At 45.2% G+C, this 24,410-nt stretch overlaps 1 protein-coding gene across 5 annotated transcripts in view; it reads right to left on the minus strand.

Annotated features, from left to right (window-relative positions):
- ADIPOR2 (adiponectin receptor 2) overlaps positions 1 to 24,410 on the minus strand; it is a 496,680-nt gene that overhangs the window by 91,544 nt on the left and 380,726 nt on the right. For 4 of the 5 annotated variants that reach the window (XM_078673675.1, XM_078673674.1, XM_078673676.1 and 1 more), the window contains exon 4: positions 12,896 to 13,067. In XM_078673675.1, coding sequence (XP_078529801.1) covers positions 12,896 to 13,067 — 172 coding nt within the window. Of the gene's footprint in view, positions 1 to 12,895; positions 13,068 to 15,270; positions 15,352 to 24,410 lie in introns of those variants that run through there. The other variant, XM_078673677.1, reaches the window with a different exon arrangement.

Consider the following 24,410-nt stretch of genomic DNA (forward strand, 5'->3'; position numbering starts at 1 on the left):
AGTTGGAAGTTATTTACTGCGACTGTGCGAGATCATAAACTGTGGAAACGGATTACCAGACAAAAGACTATGCCCTGTACATTCACTTACTTTTTTTTTTTTTTTTTTTTTTTTTTAATGCAAGTGTTTCTTGAGGGAGATAACTTCGCAGCAGAACCAGAAATTGTAATTTATGTATTTAGGAATCTGGCTAACGCCCAAACATGTCACTTCAAAGTTACTTCAGAGGCCTATGAGGTTGATGAAAGTGACCGAAGATCATGTCAGTATATTGGTTTCAGAAGGATTCTTTGGATTGGCATTGTCAACTGGCTGATGGTGTCGCAGGAGTGCACAGATCAGATGCTGAGGGTTGTAGGAAAGAACCAGTTGCTCCAAATGCCAGAGAGGAAAGTTTGGCATGTAGCCAAATGTAAGGTACATATACAATGAAAGCCGGCCCCTTGAGTGTTTTTGGGGAGGGGGGGCAGGGGGGCAAGGATTGACCTTTTGAACTTGAGTTTCTCAAAAGCTTGCCTGAGAAGAAGGATTTTCATATCCTTGTCCTAGCACCACCTTGAATGAGATCAGTGGGTGCAGCACTTTCGAAAAACACGGTCCAAGAAACTTTATATTCTTTACCAACCAATCTGTAAGAATGTATGATTACAAGACACTCTTCCACAGCTGGTCCTTTTCTTTACTCAGGAATAGTCCATGTCTGAGAATAATTAAGAGATTATCAAGACAAAAAAAAATCATAGATGCCGCAGAACTAAGTGTGGATTGGGGGAGTAGGTAGCAGGGAATTATGGAGTGAGTAAATGAACTCTGTAAAGATAGCTTTTAAGTGGCCTTACATCTGACCTTCTTCTATTGCTTATATTTGTGAACGGTGGTGGAGACTGCTTTCTTACAAGCAATTCGGCAAGTAAATATGTTGCGAAGTATGATCAACCTAAAGAAATCTTCCACTGCCACATCTCTGTCAATAGACAGGTGCTCACTTGGCTCAGTGGAGCATACATGTAAGACTTCTGATACGATGCAAAACTGTTGATCTGGCAAAATGACACAGGTAGACTGTCCTGATTGAAGCACTTCCCACAATATGACAAAAACTAATTAGAAACTTGTAAACTCTGCCTTATGTACATGTGGGCACCAAGAACACATTGTGCCTCTTTAGCTCTTTAAGCTAGGCTGAAAAAAATATGCAAATAAACAAAGATCCCCTATAGAAAGTAACATATGCATCAGTCTGGCAAAACCCTGTTTAGCTCAGATAAAACAAACACTGGCAATGCCACTAGGTCTCACATAGGAGAGCTATTCGATTTGGCAATCATTTGTAAACATTTTGTAACCATTCTGTAACCTCAACGCGACTGTTCTGCTGCATGGCTAAAAATATTTTTAAATGCCCTTTGATGTGGTCAGGTCTAATGCGACTTTTAATATAAAAAACACGGGGACATAGGTAGGGGGATGAAGCAACACCAAGGGAGGGTGGGGGAGAAGTAAGCAGTGGGGGATAGGACATGTGAGAGACAATGTGGAGGGTGGGCGGCAAAGGTGGTGCGGAAATCTGGGACAACAGTGGGTGGGCGGGAACCACTAGGGTTGCAAGCCGGCAATTTATTTTGTTTGTTTTTTATTTTATAGAGCGCCTGAATCACCCACGAAGGGGTATCTGTACTTTTGGGCGAAGCTGCTGGCGGGCTGAAGATGTTAAAACAGGGAGGTAGGGGTAAGAGACTGAGCAGCAAGCTGACAATGGAGGGGGGTAGCAAACGGACAACAGAGGGTGGGCGGTCAGAGCAAGCTGACAACGGAGGGGGTGCCAGGGTCTGCAACAGTACTGGGGACTGTGAGCAGGAGGGGAATGAGGAAGCACACGTACAATGGAAGGTGGGCTGGAGGGGAATAGGAGCCACAAAGACTGGTGGGTAGAGGACCTGGGCAAGCGCACGGTCAATAAAGGATGTGTGGGAGGGGCCTGTGGACAGACAACGAAGGGTAGGTGAGAGGTATTGGTAGAAGCACATGGACAACAAAAGGTGGGTCGGAGGGGCTGGGGAAGAACACTGACAATGGAGGATGGATGGGAAAAGCTAAGGAAGCAAGGTGACAACATATCCTGAGGAAACATGCTGACAAAGGAGGGTGGACGGGCAGGGCCAGGGAAGCAAACTGACAGTGGAGGGCAGATGGGTGAGACTGTTAAGGTAAACAGACAACGGAGGGTGAGTGGCAGGGGCTGGGAAAGCAAACAGACAATGGTGGGTGGGTGTTAGGCCTGACAGCCTTGGGGTGGTCTTCATCCAAACTTGTTGCCTTCCTCCTACATTTTTGCTGCTCTCTTTTTTGCTGGTCTTAGGATTCTGTGCACTTTACCAGTGCTAGCCAGTGCTAATGTACATGTGCTCACTACTTAAAATAGGGTAACATTGGCTTATCCCTAAATGTCATATTTCATTTACTTGCAAGTCCTGAGTAAATTGGTACTTCTTGAACCCTGGGCTGGTAAATTAAATGCTACTAGTGAGCCTACAACACTGATTGTATCACCAACTTCAGTAGCCCCTTTAAACAGGTCTCAGGCCTGTCATTGCAGCGTGTGCATGCAGTTTTAAACTTCCATTTTGACCTGACAAAATACATTTTTTGCCAGGTCCAAACCTTCCTTTTTTTAATACATATAAGTCATCCCCTAGGATCGGCCCTAGACAACTCAGAGGGCAGGGTGCAGTGTATTTAAAAGTAGAACAGGTAATTTTAAAATGTACATGTCCAGGGAGTGAAAGTCTTAATTTGTATTTCACTATTACCAGGACTACCTCTCCCATAAGATAACATTTGAGGTACCTTATTACATTGAGAAAGCTGTAATTTCGAAATGGGAACAGGTAGCCAATTCATGTTTGGCATTTGTGCAATTCTGATACATTTTGTCTTATGGTAAAGTTGGATTTTAAATTACTATTTTGAAAATGCCACTTTTGGAAACTTGGCGTTTTTCTGCCTTAGCCATTTAGAGACTACAGCCTGGGGTTAGCGGAGAGTTGGGCTTTGTGTAGTCCTCCTACACAACCACACACAATAGAGAGTTAGGTGTAACTGGAGGGGCCATCACTTGAAGGTTGGGAGGGTGGAGCTGGGCATCGTCCTACTTACACCTGAATAGGCAGGGTCCTACCTCAGCACAAAGGGCTGCATAGCCCCTGTAGTAATGCTGGTGCCTGGGAATGTCAAAGATAAACCTCTAGAAGTGTCTCACACCTTGCAGAGGGTGGGCACAGGTATACAATACAAATACAATGGAATTTCTAAATCGTGCAGAAGCTTCTGAAGAAGTTTCCCGGCGCTACCAGCATGAGGGCGGAACGATCAAGATCTAACAAAACTCCAATACATAAACAATCATTAACAAGATAAGTCTTCAGTAATTTATGAAAAACTGGTGCAGAAGGGGCGAAACGCAGGGCAGTCGAAGGGAGTTCCAAACTTTGGCAGTCAGAAATGAAAAAGAACGGCCACCTCTTCTCGCCTAACGAACGCTGGAAATGAGCAGTAGCTTTGGCGCATTGGATCGCAATGATCTGCCCCGGTGGTAGGCGGTCAGCCTTCTCCTTAGATATAGAGGACCTTTGTGCCCAAAGGCTCTATAGGCAAATAAGAATGCCGTGAATTTAATGTGGTTGGTATGTAGCAAATGTAGACTGCGTAAGCAGTATGACACGTATGAACGAGCCGGGTACTTCAAAATTAGACATGCTGCCGCACTTTTAATAATTTGCAGGTGGCGCAGCAAATAATACGTTAGACCCAAGTATAAGCTATTTGTGCAGTCTAGCTTGGGAGTAACCAAGGCACAAATTATCGTCTTACGATTATCCTCAGGAACCAGATGGCGTATCCTCCAGAGAGATTTTAACGTGAAGAAACAACTAGCAGAAAGAGCTTTGACCTGCAAGCGGAAAGACAGATTGGAGTAAAACTTTAAACCTAGATTTCTTACCAGTGAAGATGGGATGGGGTGGGGAGTATTGGGGTGGGGAGTATGGGGGTGGGGGGTGCCCAGTACCGAAGGCCACCAGTTATGAGCATCAGGCTTATCGTTAATGCCAATGAAGAGTATTTCTGTTTTGTCAGAATTCAGTTTAAGACAATTAACGTTCATCCGTTCACCGATAACTTTCAGGCAGTCCTTTAACCCGATAAAGGCTCCCACATCCATCTCCCAAAAGGAAAGCAGCAACTGGGTATCATCAGCATAAGAGATCACCCTCACACCCCATGCTTCGACAAGGCTAGCCAGAAAGGCTAGATGAACATTAAAAAAGAGTCTGACTTAAGAGCACAGCACTGAGGCACCCCACAAGCCAGTGGTTTGAGGGATTAAGTAAACGGTGAGGGGAGAGATATACTGCTTGTGATCTGTCTTCCAGATAGGATGCAAGCCAGGCCCAAGCCCGCCCATGGACACCCACACTCCACAAACTATTCAAAAGAATAGATTGAGACCGCGTTGAAAGCCGCCAACACATCAAAATGGACTACCATTGCTGCAGCGTTTTGATCAAGGTTGTTCTTAATGAATTAGAGCTGATTCTGTGTTGTAGCCTGCATGAAAACCAGATTTTGCATCATGTAAAGGTGGTTATACTCCAAAAAATCGGAGAGTTGTCGGTTGCACAACTTCTCCAACATCTTGGCCAGCAGCAGGTAAAAGAGAAATCAGTCTAAAATGACCAATCCCCTTAGGGTCTAGATCAGGTTTCTTCCGTAATGGCAGTAGTCAGGTATGTTTAAAGCAAGCCGCTTAGGGTCTACATCAGGTTTCTTCCGTTATGGCAGTAGTCAGGCCTGTTTAAAGCCCTATAGTAGCCTCCAAAGAGGCATTCATCAGTTTATTAAGAATCGGATTGACCAACGGAGCAATACGTTTGAGAATGTCCTGGGGGTATAGGTCAAGAGGCGACCCAGACTTACAGTTAGCAATTAAAAAAGATGAGTCCTCCAGTGAGATCTGATCAAAAGAGGTCAACAACGGGCCAGGCGTAGGACTCTTGGACGGCTCCAGCAAGGGGGGGATTATTTAAAAGTTAAGCCAACACCACTAAGCAAAAGTAAAAGCGCTGCAAATACGTCCTCCTTTGCTAAAGCTGGCGTCCCACCAGTGCTCTTTAAATGTAATTAGGCAAAGAGTTCGCTAGAAGGGCTAATGCAGGCAATATTGATAGGACACAAGTCCAGTCCAGTCCAGTCGCCATAGGAGGGTACAAATAGAGACAAGGCAGTACGAAGGAGGGACTAACAAGCCTTTCACAAATCAGACGCCAGCATTTACGAAGGACACAGACACAAGCCAATGGCAAATATGGCCAGGGAGTGGCCGGAGCTTTCATTACATACTCCACTACAACAAGTCTCCCCTAGAGCAGCACATGCGCGCTGACTCTAGGCTCGATCTAAAAACAGTCTGCAAAGTTTATGAATGTGCCTGATCAGACTACTGAAAAGGAAAATTTCTGCACAAAAAACCTCAAAAAAGCACAAACTAGAAGAACGAGCGTCTCACATGGCACAGTCTCTGTGTAAATAAAGTTAAGGAAACTTTCTGCAGCATCACAGAAATATATTCAGACTGGGTCACCCAGACACATCGAAAAGCTGTGGTAAGAGTTGGAAAAAAGTTTTAGATAATATTTGTATGGCATAAAACAGTCTTGGATCTTAAAGCATTAACAGAGCAGAGAAACTTGGACCAAAATCAAGAGACCCAGACTTACAGTTAGCAATTAAAAAAGATGAGTCCTCCAGTGAGATCTGATCAAAAGAGGTCAACAACGGGCCAGGCGTAGGACTCTTGGACGGCTCCAGCAAGGGGGGGATTATTTAAAAGTTAAGCCAACACCAATAAGCAAAAGTAAAAGCGCTGCAAATACGTCCTCCTTTGCTAAAGCTGGCGTCCCACCAGTGCTCTTTAAATGTAATTAGGCAAAGAGTTCGCTAGAAGGGCTAATGCAGGCAATATTGATAGGACACAAGTCCAGTCCAGTCCAGTCGCCATAGGAGGGTACAAATAGAGACAAGGCAGTACGAAGGAGGGACTAACAAGCCTTTCACAAATCAGACGCCAGCATTTACGAAGGACACAGACACAAGCCAATGGCAAATATGGCCAGGGAGTGGCCGGAGCTTTCATTACATACTCCACTACAACAAGTCTCCCCTAGAGCAGCACATGCGCGCTGACTCTAGGCTCGATCTAAAAACAGTCTGCAAAGTTTATGAATGTGCCTGATCAGACTACTGAAAAGGAAAATTTCTGCACAAAAAACCTCAAAAAAGCACAAACTAGAAGAACGAGCGTCTCACATGGCACAGTCTCTGTGTAAATAAAGTTAAGGAAACTTTCTGCAGCATCACAGAAATATATTCAGACTGGGTCACCCAGACACATCGAAAAGCTGTGGTAAGAGTTGGAAAAAAGTTTTAGATAATATTTGTATGGCATAAAACAGTCTTGGATCTTAAAGCATTAACAGAGCAGAGAAACTTGGACCAAAATCAAGAGACTGAAGCAGGTTTCCGTTATGATAGCAGACAGAAAACAGCAAGCGCAAGTGGATCAGCAAGCGAGGAGCAGAACACAGAGTGGGCCGTGCGTGCATTGACATATTCAGTTTTAAAAATTTCTAACAGCTTTCAAAATCAGTTTTTGGCAATACCATGCAGTGGCATCGTCTTTTCTAAAAACTGAGAAGATGAAGAAGAAATGCACAAGTACAATGAATATGAGTACGTTGTTTTCCGAATAACGTATGCTACGACATTGACATCCACTTGAAAAAGAATTTGGACCGAGTCACACAATGCTTTAGAAGAACTTTGCTTTGAAAATGCTGAACATAACCGTATTGACTTTTGTGGCATATATTCATCACACCATAAATATTCTCACCAATGTCTTAAATGATCAAGGCATTGGAAGTGTGCAAGTCTTGAAACCAAGGCTGGCACTAGCTGGGGAAAGGACAGGGCACAGTTCTGCAATAGTAGTTGCCTGTAGTTCACTTCAAACGTCATTAAAAATGCAGCAGAGAAAAACATGAGGTTGGGTGTTACTGGGAGAGGATGTCAATAAGATGGAACAGCTATCTGGTTGAGAGCCCCAAGTTCATCTCATTATAACTTCAAAGTCTCATGGTGAGAAAGAGGATTTGAGTAAGCAAAGTTAAATAAAGACTACATCCTCTAGTAGAGGATTTGTCTGAAGAGCACCTGGGTGTGTTAGCACACCCTTCCTAAAGGAAGCAGAGAGCCAGGGGAGGTAGTCAGGAAAGTCACATATAAATTGATTATCAGTTCTACATCAGAAAATTCCGAACTGCAATGATATATAAGAAACAGACTTCACAGTCTGAAGTTCAAGTCAGGTGGCATCTGAATAAACAAAAGGGCCAACCTTGATAGAGGTCAGAAGACCAAAACATGTAAGAGACCTATAAATGACACTATTGGGCAACAGTGAAAAGGAAAGAATTTTATGGACAGACACTGAGCGTGGGTACAATGTTTTATAAATAGCTTCAGCATCATACGGCCTCAGTAATGCAGTCCTCTTGCCAGAGCCTTCCTGGAAGTGTGACGAATAAATCCTTTCATGTATGTTTATTGTCTCTTAACGTGAGGGGTGTGGTGTGGTGTGGTGTGGTGTGGTGTGTGTACATACATATATCTCCAAAAGGTTTTGTGGCGTAACATTAAGGCTCTATGCAATGCTTACTTTGTGAAAAAGTAAATTCTAGGGCCACCCAAAGTGTTACTCTGAAGACCGCCAGCACCACGGCTAAATGTCAGCGTGCCGAATACAAAGGCTGTCTACTTTTGATTTCACCTCATGCCTCTTTAATCCACCACCATACTCTACCTGCCTTTTACCTCGGTGGATCAGAGGCTGACTCTCTCACTCGCGTTGATCATTTTGCTGATCACAGCCAGCGTCAGTAAACATTGCTAAGCGCTTTGTTAAATGAATTGCTATTTTGCACGTTGGGGGCATTGAATAATGTAAAAATGCCTTTTTAAACAAATTGCTATTTTTCACGCCTGGGTACTTAAACCCATCCTGATTTTAAAACAAGTTCTTTAACATTTACTTGCATCTACCTTTCAAGCCCGCTTTCAGCAGAACCGCCTTCCGATCCACCGCAGCTGTGTGCTGATTGTGTGGAGGAGGCATCCTGCTACACTTCTGCTTTGAGCAGGGTTAGCGCGCTAGTTGCCACCACACTCACAGTCATAAGACTAATGCTGCAACGGACGAGCCGCTGGTGCGCCAAAGACGCACCTAAGACAAGCCCGTCTGCGCCCGTCCGTGCCCGACCTGGCCAAAAATTGGTTTACTCCATGGAAGAACTCTTGAAATTGAAAAGTACAGCAAACATGTCGACCGTCTCGGATTCTCTGGTGGAAAGTCTCCGCTCATACAACCTGCTGGTGGATACAGGAGTCCCACTGAATAACTGTATGCTGGTTGACTTGGCCACGGACATAGGGTTAGAGGTGCCCTTTGGCATAAAGGCAGCTTTACTGAACACTCGGTCCCTCCAAAAGCACAACTTAGAGATCTTTACACTACTGCAGGAAAAGGAGCTTGACCTTCTCGCACTAATGGAGACCTGGCTAGAGGAGACCTCGGGTCCCGATGTAGTGGCCTCCCTCCCCTTGACTATGACGTCTTAATGTATAATCAACAGGGGAATAAAAGAGGGGGTGGAGTTGCAATATTCAGCCACAGGTCACTTACCACCAAGAAAATTGTCGAGGAGAGGCTAGATGGGTCAGAAGTACTGGGGATTAAGATCGGGCTCAAATCATCCTGTCTGATAGTGGTAGTGGTGTATTGCCCCCCTCGGCCAACCCAGTTATTTAATGACCTGTTCCACGAAGTGGTTATCGATCTGTGTTCAAGATACCAACAGATTCTGGTATTAGAAGATTTTAACTAAAATTGGAATCTGAAACCTAGGGATTGTGTGTCAAGTAGGTTCGGAGAGGCTATGAGTATATTGGGGATGCAGCAAATTGTGGAGTCCCCTACTCACGAGAAGGGTCACACTCTAGACCTTATATGGACCACATCAGGTAAGTTTCACACATATTGCAGACCATGTAGCCGGTCAGATCATTATCTGATCAGCTTCGAACTTTCTGTGGGTAGCCGCCCTACACCCAGTTTGGAGGGCAGCACAGAATTGGCGCAAGATAGAGGACGCCAAGCTGAGGGAAACACTAAATGAGACAGTACATTCAGGATCACAGTCCGGGATCCTGACCTGGTGTACGAAAGACTCACTTTTGGGTTAAGATCAGCTTTCGATATAAGGGTGCCCCCTGGTACACGCAAAAACTAAGAGTCGAAAAACAGGCTCTCCGTCAATGCGAAAGGCATTGGTGGAAATCATACGACCTAGAATACCCAGAGAAGTAACAAATGGGGGTGGGGTCGCACACTACTCACACACCGGCGGTGTCACCCCTAAGGACTCTGGTCAATGTAGTAAAGTGTTCGCGATGCATCATCTTTCGATCTTCTGCTATCTTCGCTGTCTTCGCCATCCCTGGACACGTGTTTCGGGGTATCACCCCTCGTCAGCAGGGATAGGCCGTGTACTGGGGTTGCCGATGGCTGCCAATAAGGCTATGCGAAGTATAAGGCAAAACTCGCCCTCTACAAAAAAAAATCAATCACCAGATCCGAATCGGTGTACTATGAAGAGTGGATCAGGAAGGCTACAGACATTCAGAGAGAGACCTTTAACGTACTCAAGGAGTTGAGTCACACAAAAGAACAAAGGACGGTCGCTCATCAAGCAGACTGTGAAAAGGTACAGGACTTGTTCCTATCCAAGGTTAAAAACATCTCGTATTTCCCCCTGTCCTTTGTCAGTGGTGGACTCACCAGAGTTTCTGGGCGGCTCTCTCAACACCTTCCAGGCATTTGACTCTAACGGTCTAGCACATATTGTGGCCAAAATAAAATCTGAGCGGTACAAAAGGGGGTGGTGATGGACGGAGTATCTGAACCAATCAAACACTCACACCCAGTCAACAGATCTGGGTTTAATCCATCACCGTTCTTTAGCCCATTCTGCCACCCCAGTTCAGACATGGCCATGTGCAAATCAGTCTGACCCTGTGCCTCATGGGAACAGTCCAGCCCGAACTGCCAAGCCATGCCTTCCCTGGACCGGAAACAAGCTTCCTAGGACCGGTTTCTGGCATTGCAGCCGTCTTCAGCCAGGCTTGCTTGAATCCAGTGGCAAAGTGAGCAAGGGACTCACGTCTGAGCATACCCTGCCCAAATAAAATCTGGGTCACCAGAAGACTCCTGCCCCCCTTTGGTGTTTAAAAGGGTCATTCCAGCAGTAGAGCCAGAAATGATGTCTTTACTAAATCTCTCGTTGGCTACAGGGTAGGTACCTCACAAATTTAAGGAAGCCATGGTGATCCCACTGCCGAAATAAGCTGGGGCTGACATTAACAATCTGAAAAATGTTCTACCCATTTCCTGGCTTCCTTTCCTGGCCAAAGTTCTCGAGCAACACATGCTCAGAATTCTCTCGTCCTTCTTGGAAGAGTATCAGCTGTTCTACACACAGCAAGCAGGATTCAGGGCCCCTGCATCACTGAGCTGGTGATACTCTCGGTGCTGGATAAATTGAGGCTAGCAGCTGATAATAAGAATCCCTCTGCACTGATCTTATTAGATATCTCAGCCGCGTTTGACATGGTGAACCATGTGCAGCTGCTGGCCCGTGTCCGACGGCTGAGAGTAACCAGGACGGTACTCCAATGGATTACCTCCTTTCTGGAGAATCGGTCTCAAAAGGTCCAATTAGGAAAATGTAGGTCCAGGCAGGGTGTCTTGTACTGGGGGGAGTTCCACAGGGCTCTGCGTTGTCCCCCCTGCTATTTAAAATTTACCTCCAGAAGTTGGTAGAAGTCTGGCAAAACTAGACTGTCAGGTGTTCAACTACGCTGACGACACCCAGTTAATTGTACGAGTTAATAACTGTCGCCAGGCACAACTCAATGTCCAGAATATCCTCCGGCTCACCATGAACTGGATGACCTCCAATTCACTCAAGGTGAACCCGGATAAGACAGAGGTGCTTGCTCTCAGTACAGGGGCCTCACCTTGGTCAAGCCTCTTTTGGCCCCAAGAGTTTAGTACCTCCCCGAAACCAGTGCCAGCAGTAAAGAGTCTGGGCATCAAGCTGGACACCAAGCTAACCCTTAAACAACCAGGTGTCTGCTGTAGTGGGGAGCTGCACAGGCCTGATTTGACAACTCCGGAAGTTCGGGACCCTGTTGTCATTTTCCACCATGCGTACCGTCGTGACGGCCCAAATCCTGTCACAACTGGACTACGGTAACACAGTATAAACAGGCTTCCTGACAAATTCCTGGGGAAACTTCAGGTGGTTTTAAATGAAGCAGCAAGGATGATTTTTAAACTGCCAGGAAGAGCACACACCACCCCCTGCTACAACAGTTACACTGGATCCCTATCAAGCAGAGGGTCAGATTCAAGGGTCTGTGCATTGCACATAAAGCACAATATGGAGTAGCGCCCAAATATATCAAGGACCGCCTGAAGCCCTATGTGCCGGGATGTCACCTCCGGTCATCTGAGGCTAGCTTACTGGCCTGTCTGTGCGTTAATAGAGCTACAATGGGGGGGGGGGGCATCCTCACTAGTGATTCCCCCCATCTGGAATAAGCTCCCGGACAATATTTGCAGGGAAACGATTTTACTTCTATTTAGGAGGAAACTCAAAGCCATCTTGTTTACGGAGTCATTTGTATAAACCCACCTAGTCTGCACTTAGTATCTTCGGGACTAAGGGATTCCTGGCTCCTGGTACACGCTGTAAGCGCCTAGAGACCTTTGGTGATTAATCTCACTCTTGCAGGCTCTTTTTCATCCCTGCTTCTTACTTTTCACGTTTTCCTTCTTTCCATTCTTCCCTTCCACTTTTTCCCCCTTTGCTGACTCTCTCTTTCTTCTTCTAGATTTTAAGAAATTAATTTTGCAAACATTTCCAAGGCCCAAAAGTGGCCAAAATGAGTTTATAATTCTATATCTAGCGGTCTGTTTATTTAAAAAAAAATGCAGATCATTTAAATCTGTAACTCAGAGACGTTGAAAAAGAATTGTTCTTCGTCTGTCGCGATGAACAAATATTTGGTTTGAGATAAGTTGATTGTATAAAGTGCTGCATAAACGTTCTATTCCCTTAGGGGTTTTGGAGGATCAAGAGAGCCACACTTTGACATTCTTCTTTGAATTTGTTGGTCTTCGCACACATTTGTAACACTGAAAGATTCAAAGGGAAATAAAAAGGGACATCGAAGCAAAGGCTGTGTCCATGAGGCGCATCTATGAAAGGGAAAGATCAATTTTCGGCAAATAACACTAAGATGAATTCACTTCCTGACGAAAAAGCATAATACTGTAGTAATGGTCGTTGCACAATTTAAGAAATGTGCATTTTTGTGGAAGAATGTACATTTCCTAAGAAGGTACAATAGCATTAAAGGATGTTGTAGATGACAGAGGTTTAATAATTTAAAATTGCAGACTTGACTGGAAATTATGGAATACTAATTTCACAATAACATAAGCGGAACACAAATACCAAAATAATATACCAGGTTATTTTACTAGTGTTTTACGATGTCTAATTTGGCATAACTTAAAAAAAAAATTCATTTGGTCCAGGTTGCTGATATGTTGCTCGAAAGCCCAAAATGTTCCTCTCCGCACTAAAGAGATAAGGTCAGGTTTGGCAAACCGCTTCCTGCACCACAGATGTGACTGCTTTGCATCATCACCTACCTAAGAGGTGCGTCCAGATGTTGCCTGTCTCTGTATGTATCCTGAAAATGCTTTTGAAGCACGCTCGGAAGGAGGGCAGTGGTGGTCTATGCCCGTGCAGAAGGTAATCATTGTCTTTCAGCCAGTCAGGTAAAACATCGTGTGGGATGACACGCCATCGACCTTCCCATACCTGCAGAAGTAAAAACACACAGTGCTTTAGTTACTCTCAAACCTATCTGGGACACTTTCCAAGCAAACACATTTTTACTTTTAAAATTTGAAGTGATGCTGGAAAACCTATTTGTATGGCGAGCAACTTAAAACGTTAAAAAAATAGTCTGTAGTCAAAAATGTCATGGTACCACCCAACAGATAAGTCTCCCTCGCTTCTCAGTCCCACCTTTCCAGTAATTAAACGTAAGGAAAATATTTCAGTAACAGAATGTGAAGAGGTTTTTATTCAGCTAAAAGCTCAACATACGTACATATCGTTCGTTAAGGTGTCAGGTCGTTACTTTTTCTGAAGTCATGAACATAATGTAGCTCAAGCTGTGATCAGTAATACAATTTCAAGTCTAAGGATGTTAATTATATTTACTTAAATTTGTAAAGTGATTTTCTCCAAATTGCAGGTACAAATACAATTACATGAAAACAATTAATCAAATTATGAAAAAGTGCATGGCGTGAGGCAAAATACGAAAATAAACATTAAGGGGGATAGATGAAAAAAATAGTTTTTCATAAAAAAAAAATGTAATGTTGAATAAAGTCAAACGGGCACAAATTTACTCCGTGGTTAGGTCCAAGCACAACAAGGACCCAGCCAGAGAAGCAGCAGATGGAGTATGAGGATAAGGGAGAACAACCTGTCCGGGAAAATGCAAGTTGGGTGTGTATTTTTATCTGCAAATGAAGATGAATATGGCATTGGTCGAAAACCTTACACTGCAAGAGCCTATCCATGGTCTCCTCTACATGAAGGAATATTCAATCATTTCAGAAAGGGCAAAAAATATTCTTGGTTTTGTTGAGGTTTTCATAATGATTACATTGCGCACCTTCAGTGTCAGTACCCAAAATACAAGGAAAAATCCACGGCAAAGTATCGTAGAAAGGAAAATGTTACTAACCTTGTAAGCATTCGTTTGTAGCATGTAATGCTGTAGATTCACATGTTCTGCATACTTCTGCCATGTAGTGTTGGGCTCGGTCATTTCTTGATAGGCTTTCGAGTCTTGCATGGGACTCCTTCCTTGGTAGACAATGTACATGGGCATCGAGTCCATGTTAGGTTGTTTTGCTCACAGCGGGTGAAAGTATGTTTGGAGTGGTGAAATAACATACCATGTGCATTGTACAGTGTCAAACATGTAACATGAGATATGCAGCAAACTTCCAGGGAAGGAGGGTGGGTGCATGTGAATCTACAGCACTACACACTACGAACAGATGCTTGGAGGTAACATTTTCCGTTCGTAGAATGTGCGGCTGTAGATACACATACTTTGCATAGACTGTAAAGCAGTACACTCTATTAGAAGTGGTTAGCATGTGTAGGGTGCAGATATCTGAAACAAAGTTCTCAATGCCATCTGGCCAAGCACCACCGGCTCGCAAGCAAGTATATCCACACAATAGTGTTTGGTAAATGTATGTGGGCTTGATCTTCTGGCCGTTTTGCATATGTCAGCTAGTCACGGCTGTGCCTTTTATAACCAGAACAAGGGCGCCGTGCGGGGAGGGAAGATAGGCGTAGGGTCCTTTCAGTTTTTTGATATAGGTATGGATGCACTTGACTATTCACCAAGCTAAGCCAAACTTTCAGATTCAAGGGGCTGCCTGGATCCGAAAAGGTTTGTGAGGACCCCTCCGTACAATTCTGGCGAAGACAGCTGGCGTGGTGTGCATGAACATGGCAGTGAGACTGGTGGAGGCAGAGGTGGAGGTAGTGGCAGGGGAAAGTAGAACATAGGGGCAAGAGCTAGGGCCCCTGTCTCTATGGCATTGGATGAGGGGTTGGTGACTGCTTCAATGAAGAAGCACTTCTGAATGGCGTCAAGCTCTTCCTGGAGTGTATACAGAATGGGCTGCTCCGATTCCTCTGAGCCAACTACCAAAGGTGCTTTCGCGGTCAATGGAGGGCCCTGGTACCGACTTCAAGAGGGAGTGAGGCTGACCAATGACCTTGGGCTGTGTGAGGTTTGACGGCTGAGAGGGATTAATGCCTTTGGATGGCTCCTTCTTTCGGTGCTGACTGGAGCTCAATGGCAGAGGAGGTGGCGGCCTTTTGTACATGGGCTTGAAGCCTGACTCTTGTGCGAGTGGTGATCTGCCCCAGTGTGTGGACTCTTGTGAGGCTTTGAGTGAGTGTCAGATCCGAGGATACTTACGCCCCTGGGTGTGGTCTTGATTCGAGGGCCACTGGTCACTGGACTGGACAAGACGGAGGTCCTCATCCTGGGCTCCTCGCCCTCCGCCTGGGACGACTCCTGGTGGCCCCCCGCCCTGGGCACCGCACCCAAACCGACGGACCACGCACGCAACCTGGGCTTCATCCTGGACTCCTCCCTCTCCATGACCAGACAAGTAAACGCCGTCTCCTCGTCTTGCTTCAACATCCTGCGCATGCTACGTAAGATCTTCCGGTGGATCCCCACCGAGACGCGGCAGACGGTCACCCAGGCCCTCGTCACCAGCCGACTGGACTACGGCAACGCCCTCTACGCCGGAACCACGGCCAAGCTCCAGAAGAGACTCCAGCGGATCCAGAACACCTCGGCCAGACTCATCCTCGACATCCCCCGACGCAACCACATCTCCGGACACCTGAGAGATCTGCACTGGCTACCGGTCAACAAGAGAATCACCTTCCGTCTCCTCACCCACGCGCACAAAGCCCTACACGACCAAGGCCCGAGCTACCTCAACAACCGGATCAACTTCTACACTCCCAAGCGCCTCCTCAGATCAACCAACCACGCCCTCGCCGCCGTCCCCCGCATCCGAAGAGCGACTACAGGAGGAAGGTCCTTCTCCTACCTGGCCGCCAAGACCTGGAACTCACTCCCGACCGACCTGCGCCTGACCCAAGACCACCTCTCCTTCAGGAAGAAGCTCAAGACCTGGCTGTTCGAGCAGTAACGGCACCCCCCCCCCACCCAGCGCCTTGAGACCCTACGGGTGAGTAGTGCGCTCTATAAATGACCTGATTGATTGATTGATTGACTGGTCTTGCGTGTTGGCACAACATCCTCTTCATATTCAAAGGCGTCAGAGTAGATGACCTCGGGCTGGGCATGGCTTGGATTGGCATGGAGGAATGCCGAAGCGGCCAGTGTCCCCTCCATCTTCACGCTAAAGGGGTCCTGTTTGCCAAAGATGTTGGGGGCATCAGCGAACAACCAGAACAGCTAGAACTATGTATCAAGCAGGAACCATCAACCAATCACATCAATGACTAATTCTCTTGTTACACACACCAAACACAATTACTATTACCAAAAAACCACACAGCTATTCAACAAGCACCCGCAGACAGCCAAGATCACAAGAACATTCAAACAACAGACGTGTGCTACACAAATGCTGATAGCATACTAGTCACTCTGTCTTGATAGATCCACATAATTTACCACTCCCACCCTGTGCAGTAGTGGGCTTCCACGCTCTAATGAAGGAACAGGAGGCAGCTGCTGATATGCACATCAATACCGAGAAACATCAATTTTTAACTCCAATGACTTCAAGCAAAAGCTCAAAATAAACTCACAAAATAAAATAACTATCGCTCCAGAGGGCATGAGATGTATCAGGATCACTCTCTGGACTGCAATAGAGAATATTCTGCTTGTATCAGTTCTCACCTTCTCGACCAAATACTAGCTTTTTTTTAATCAACTACAACAGGTCCTATGCATTGATAATGTTAACTAATGTAGAGTATTCCGGTTCGAGATATTCAGCAAATATACACGAGAGTGCTGGCAAAGATGATAGATCTCGGTGAAGCTTTATGTATTTAAGAAAGGTGACATTTAAAGTGCCACGGCGTTTTGACTATTTATTTCAAGGTCCTCAGATAGTGTTTTAAATACAGATTACACCAACTACAACAAATACTAAAAGAAAATGAACATAATTTCCTCAAAACTGGAAACACAGGTTGGAGATTCTTACAGAGAAACTCAAGATGAAGCTTCAATAAAAGTCCAAACTGGTAAGATTGTGGTCTGTAGTAAGATATTAGAAATGTAAGACTTCGAGGCTCCTTCGTTTTTTCCAGGTATAGACACTGTAGCTCAAATTTCCCTGCTCAGTGAGAACAGCGACAATGACATACCAATTTATTTGTGCATATCATTTCAGAGTTACATCCTATCTCACCTTTTATCTGCCAATCTGCTTTCGCCTCATGCCATCTCTCGAAACACCACTCACGAGGGCAAGCAACTGCCTGAAACTAGATTTCTTCTGACCATTAGCAATTGAGGTAACAACAATTTGAGGACAAGACACTAACAGACTAACTTCACATACTTTGTTCTTCATTAATCATATCAGCCCTGCTCATTTATCAGACAGCCCTCTGCTCATGGACCCCGGACTAAAATCATACAGTTATTATGTCAGAGACCCTGGCAGATGATGAAGATGAGAACTTTACTGGCAACTGCTCCCTATCCCCGTTCAGCAACTGCCAAACACTAGAATGCTTTGATAACATTCGAGAGTGACCGGTTCATACAAAGTTCCAGGACACTGATCCACAACATAACAGTACAAGTTATTGCCCATATTTTTCACTGGCAAGGCGTGCAGTTGTCTTCTAGGTTAGCTACTAGATGGACTCATCAATGGTCGGTCTTAAAGATGACACTGTGCACTTGGGACAAGCTGGGCCAGACAGACTGCTTAAAAAAAAAGAATTGGACTGTTACATGAACACCATTAAAAGTGCCTGAAACAGCTCAATTCCCCCATTAGAACGTGTTGCCGGGTACAATCACACTGTGTGCTGCACTATTAGCTTATTTGGCGTCAGATGTGCTCAGCACATTTTGCTTTCCCTGTCAGACATTGTCTGCAGCACCCATCAATGTATGTAGTGTCTTCTTACTGTATGGTGGTCCATATGTTTCTGCATTGGATAATGCAATTGATTTACATCTTACATACTCTAAAGTTAGGTAGGTTTTACCTACTAGCAATCTGCTGTTTTGAAAATACTTTAAAAACATTCTATGTACCAATGTGGCTGTTATATTAAGTTAGTTAGTTTCCACAGGGTAACATGGTGGCCCCCATTTTTTCTACACCATACTTGGATTCAAGCCATTAAATATTTTTTGAATCACGCATGCAACAAGGACAAATAACAGCTATTAACTAAAGCTCCGAATCTTTAATGTAATGAAGGAAAAGGTTACTCACCTGTAACTGTGGTTCTCCAGTATTGGCATCTTTCATAGAGTTATATGCGTGACTCCTTCCCAGTCGTCGGGAGAGGTTGTTCCAAAGAATAAACAGAATGAGTAGTACTATGTTAAACATAGCTTGCACAGCCTTAACAAATCATCTAGTCACATCATTTAAAAAGAACCAAACTTTAGCTAATCAGGCTTCAGCACCCTGGTAACCACTCCTCTCAGAGGATACCATACCTCAGATTTTCTACCCCATGTTGTGTGACCAGAGTTTCTCCAAACTCTGCTCAATTTATCGTCAAAAGAAAATCTCTAAGCTACAACTTCTAGCTTTGATACTGGAGTTACTTGATTAAAACCCAACTCTTTAACATCTATTAACAAAAAACTGACTGAACAACATGTCAGAAGTCTCTACAAGCATTTACAATGCAATGGTCTCGGCATTATTAAAGGTAGAGCTATTGGCATTGCTCATGACATTTTTTTTTTAAATCATAAATAAATGGCATTGTCATTTACAATGCCAATAGCTTAATCGCTCGCAAATGCATGGCCGATTGCATTAACACCCACACAAAGCCACCCACACACACATACAGAGCCACACACACAGAGCCCCACACACACAGAGCCCCACACACACAGAGCCCCCACACACACAGAGCCCCCCCACACACAGAGCCCCCCCACACACACACAGAGCCACACACACACACAGAGCCACACACACAGAACCCCACACACACACACACACACACAGGGCCCCACACACACACAGGGCCCCACACACACACACACACACACACAGGGCCCCACACACACACAGGGCCCCACACACACACACACACAGGGCCCCACACACACAGGGCCCCACACACACACACACACAGGGCCCCACACACACACACAGGGCCCCACACACACACACACACACACAGGGCCCCACACACACACAGGGCCCCACACACACAAAGGGCCCCACACACACACACAGGGCCCCACACACACACACAGGGCCCCACACACACACACAGGGCCCCACACACACACACAGGGCCCCACACACACACACAGGGCCCCACACACACACACAGGGCCACACACACAGGGCCCCACACACACACACACAGGGCCCCACACACACACACACAGGGCCCCACACACACACACAGGGCTCCACACACACACACAGGGCCCCACACACACACACACACACAGGGCCCCACACACACACACACACACACACACACACACACACAGAGCCCCACACACACCCAGAGCCCCACACACACCCAGAGCCCCACACACACCCAGAGCCTCACACACACCCAGAGCCACACACACACCCAGAGCCACACACACACCCAGAGCCACACACACACCCAGAGCCACACACACACCCAGAGCCACACACACACCCAGAGCCACACACACACCCAGAGCCACATACACACACAGGAGAGCAAGCACAGCAAGGGGGCAGGGAAACAACTCCGCTTCTCTGATCCATTTGTAACTCACCACCTTCACTTCTCCTACCACACAGCGCCTTGAGGCAGCACAGCGTTGTGCAATTGCATACATGAATTCATGTCTCTCACAACTCGGAGGCAGGGCTGTGAAGCTGTCTGTAGCCCTATGTTTTTCATAACTCTCTCTCCCGAGGCGGGAATTGAACCCTGGTCCCGGGCCAGACCCCTGCATCAGGGTCTGCCGCTCTAACCATTGAGCCACACTTCTCCACAAACAGAATCACTTGGGGTCTTCATAAGGACAACCAAAACTGCAGCATCCTGACCAAAAAAAACGTGTGTCTTTGTTTATTTCTATTCATAAATCCTTGTCAGTCATGATGTTTAAGGAATATGTCTTATGAATATGAATCTCCCTTTCAAACACCGTTGTACAGGCTCACTTTAGCATATTGGACTGTAGCTCAGAAAATGTGGGGCCTTTTTGGATAACTGTATTACAGAGTTCCTTGGAATATTGGGTGTCCCATATCTTTGGGTTATCAAGGATAAGAACACCAAGGGGCTTCATGTAGAGGTTGAAGATGACTGTAGAAAGTATGGAACTCAAGGGTACTCCGCGGGTGATATTTAGGGACCGGAAGTGCCCATGTGAATAAACTGGGGTTGGTTAGGAAGGTAAACAGAGAAACAGTGAAGGACATTGCAGATGACTCCTATTAGAGACTCCAGTGTGCATATTAAGGTAGGATGCTTGACTCTGTCAAAGGCAGCTGAGAGGAATCAGGAGGCAGGGCTCATCTTCATTTGTGGTCAAGATGACAACATCTACCATGTGTAAGGTAGTGGTTGCTGTGCTGCACCGTTTTATGAAACCTGACTGGTAGCCATGGAGGGGTTGGTTAGCACCGTTGTAATCAGATAAAGAGAACCCTGGAAGATATGTAGTCATCTCCAACCCAAACACAAAGGGAAATATTTAACTTTACAAATATTAAAAATACCATGGGAAGTTGCAAAATTCTCTACAGAATTGCTGGCTAGGATCAAACAAAATTAGTCTCTATTCAAAAGGTGAAGTAAAGCTTGGAGGTGCGGAACAGAGAGACCTAATGAAGACAGGGTAGTCCATGGTAGTCAGCTTTGTTTCAGTTATAACCTGATTAGGAAGGTTATTTCAACATTGTAATGGAGTTTCTCATTAAGTCTTCAGAGCTAATGAAACGACTGAAATGGGGGTACAATATCTTCCTCCAAATGAAGCCCACCTGAGTCATGTGTAACTAAGTGGTCTCCCTTGACTAGAATCTAAGATGTTCATCAATGGGGTGGATAAGCCAGGATGAGGGAACAGAGGCAGCTACACATGTGAAAGGTACGTGGTAGGACAGTCCAGGAAGATGGGTGGACAGTTCTCAGTGGACTTCTTGGGAGACGGCCCACAGATAATCTTCATCCACTACCGTGGCTAGGCCAGTCCAGTGTTAGCAAAGGAATGACTCCCTAGTAGACCTCCATCAGAGGACAAATGTTTCCATACCTTTTCAAAGATCAAAGGCTAGTATAGCGTATATTCCTTATTTAACTGTCTAAATGACTTCCAATACAAGAGAAGTGTGGTGTTAAGGTATTTGGCCACTGATTTCACCCAGGAGTTTGAATCAAACCTGCGGCGCTCTTTAAAAATTGTGCTAGCAGTGTCAGTCGCCTTAGAGCATGTGTTGGCCACTCCATCCCTCATGCAATACATTAAAGATGGACACTCTAGTAGAGCTAAATCCAGCTGTGTAATATACCCTTTCTCAGACTATAACCTGCCAGCCTGTGTAAAAACAGGTGCCCACTGGTACAAGTCTAAGTGCCATGCCGAGCCCTTGGAACTCACAAACTACTAGCCTGAAGTCCCCCAGTTGGAAAGATGTTAAGCCTACTAAACAAAGCAGCTAGTGCCGTGATGACAAATTTGATACCCTGAGAGTATTAAGCCTGAGGTTTAAACCAAATTTTGAAAGGGCTTTGGTCATTCTCCCGGTGAACTCACTGGATTCCACAAAACTATTTGGGGAGACTGAGGCAGATAAAATCATCTATCAGGGATTTAGCATTGAGGGTCATGAACGACACACACACATGTCTCAATATCATATTTTCAGAAACAGCTGAAAATTATAGGTCTAACAGGTCTAGGTGGTACAAGAGAGGCCACTCTAATTGAAGTAGTTAGAAGAAAGAAAACTATATTCACTCCAAATTGTAGTACTGTGCCTATTGGCAGATTTTGTGGATTAGTAGTTCAGGCGTTTCCACATCAGGCTAAAAGGAGCAAGTTCCTACATGGTCAAACTGGAGATGAAACAACCAAGTTGGGTTAAATTCTCTAATCGGACATCAAAATGAAAGTTGAATGAGTACAGAGACGCACCTAACTGTCATCAAGGCGAACCAATCTGCTTGCCAGCACAGTTCTTTCGGACTTCAAAAGAAGAGAGCATCCATGATAGGAACTTAACAATAACTAATAAGATGAAGGTAGAGAATATAAGCACATCTAGTAATTCGAATCTTGGCCTGGAATACAGGACCATATAAATGTTTAGAATCAACTTTGGAATTTATGATAGAGACAAAGGAGTAAAACAGTTGATGAGCATTTTAGTAGACGTTAAAGGATAAAACCTGTTGACATGGAATGGTTTTGGTTTTCAATAGCAAAGTAGTATTCCAGGGGCTATATGGTCCCGGCGAACACGATGAGGTTTTACTTTGTGTAACTCTCTTGACACCAGAGGTAAATAGTGTTCTCTAGACTCCAGATCTGTTGAAAAAATCACAACCCTCTGGAGCCCAAAACATACTACTAGGTGCAAAGCATCTGAACAGTAGACATGGTGCCAACACGTTCACAGCCAGCATCAAGCCAGTATCAAGACTTAAGATCGAGAGAACTCTGGGTGAAAATGCCAACAAATCTTATAAAAAAAAAACAGGGCTATATAATAGCTACATGTACAGTGCGTCAGTCAGAAAAAATACAAGCCAAGATGTTTTTATTTCAGCCAGACCTCTTAGGGAAAAACACAAGGACATTGTATAATTAATGACATCACTGCTCAAAGGTCATTCAGTATGCCATTAACGGGAAAAAATGTGATGTCTGAAAGATAAGAATCCTAGGGAATGCTGGACTCTTTCTCCATCATTTAAGTCCCAGACCTTTGAACTTCTGCGCCTTGAATTAAAGTGCTACACGAGTCGCCACCCCTAACTCCCCCTCCCCCATCCCATGGATCAGTCTGAAGTTACAGTAACAGGGCTGGTGTTTCTAATTAGGCAGGGACATGAGTGCACGCGGAGGTCACGAACTTCAACACGTGGAAAGTGAAATGAAGGTCAGGTGCGGCTGGGCGCCTAGAAGCGCTGTGGTATTAGCCAATGATTTCTAGATCAGACAGGGCTGCGGCTGCTCCGGGCATTATGCAGACACGGGACTTCCCATCTTCTCCTGCAAGTACAGCAGTAGAACACTAAATGCTGAGGTGACTTTCAGATACAGGAAACAAAGTGAGAATAGCTGTCCTTACAAATATAAAAGAAAATGCGAATGATGCTAGAACAAAAGGGGTTTCCTCTTTCCTACAAAAAATGAAATGCATTTGAAAACGAGGGCATTTACGAATTGGCTGGAATCCCTTTGGCGTAATTTTTTTTAACGTTTTTAATAAAACTTTTATTGGCATTTTTGCTTCATACAATGCGACAGCTTCATCTGCATCTCAAGCCCACAATAGTGGCTGCATCAGTAACAGCAATCTCAGTATGGTAGAGTTTCCATGCAACTTTTCTGCTCCAAGCCACCTAAGTTTATTTATTTTTTTAATTTATTAAAGTTTTGTATAGCGCTGGCTGGACCCGAGGGTATCGGAGCGCTTCACAGCAAATATACATAAGTTAGACAGATAATGCGGACAAAAAGCAGGTCAATGCACACAGGAGTGAGTACACTCTATACAATAGCAGCCAAGCGTGAACCAGGGCGGAGATTCGTAGGCAAGTCAATCAGCTCAGGGGTGAGCGAGGACATGAAACAATAAAGTCTAGGTTAAGTTCTAGTTGGTTCCGGAGCGCTCAAGGAAGAGGCCTTTGAGTAGCTTCTTGAATTTCGGGAAGGATGTGGTCATTCTGATGTGTGGGGGAATGGAGTTCCATATCTTGGGAGCATTGCCCGCGAAGGATTTGCTCGATGTTGAGAGTTTCTGGGATTTCAGAGGAATGAGTAGGAGCGTGTTGGAACTTCTGAGGTTTCTAGACTGCCCGGCCCTTTTGAGCTTATTGGCCAGGTATTCCGGTTTGCCCGTATGCAAGGCTTTGTGTGTGAGGCAAGCTGTGCGGAAGCTCGCTCGTTGGTCAATGGGGAGCCATTTCAGATCCTTCAGAGCTGGGGTGATGTGTTCATATTTCTTTGTTCCCGTGATCATTCTTGCAGCTGCATTTAGGGTAGAGGTCAGAGGACGTAGGTGAGATTTGGCTGTTCCAGTCAGAGTGGCAATGCCGTAGTAAATTCTGGAGAGGACCAGAGCCTGCGTGGCCTGTTTCAAGTCTTTTGTGGGGAGGAATGGTTTTAGTTTGTAGAGC

This window comes from Lissotriton helveticus, chromosome 1_1 (genome assembly GCF_964261635.1).
Source record: "Lissotriton helveticus chromosome 1_1, aLisHel1.1, whole genome shotgun sequence".
Classification (NCBI taxonomy): domain Eukaryota; kingdom Metazoa; phylum Chordata; class Amphibia; order Caudata; family Salamandridae; genus Lissotriton; species Lissotriton helveticus.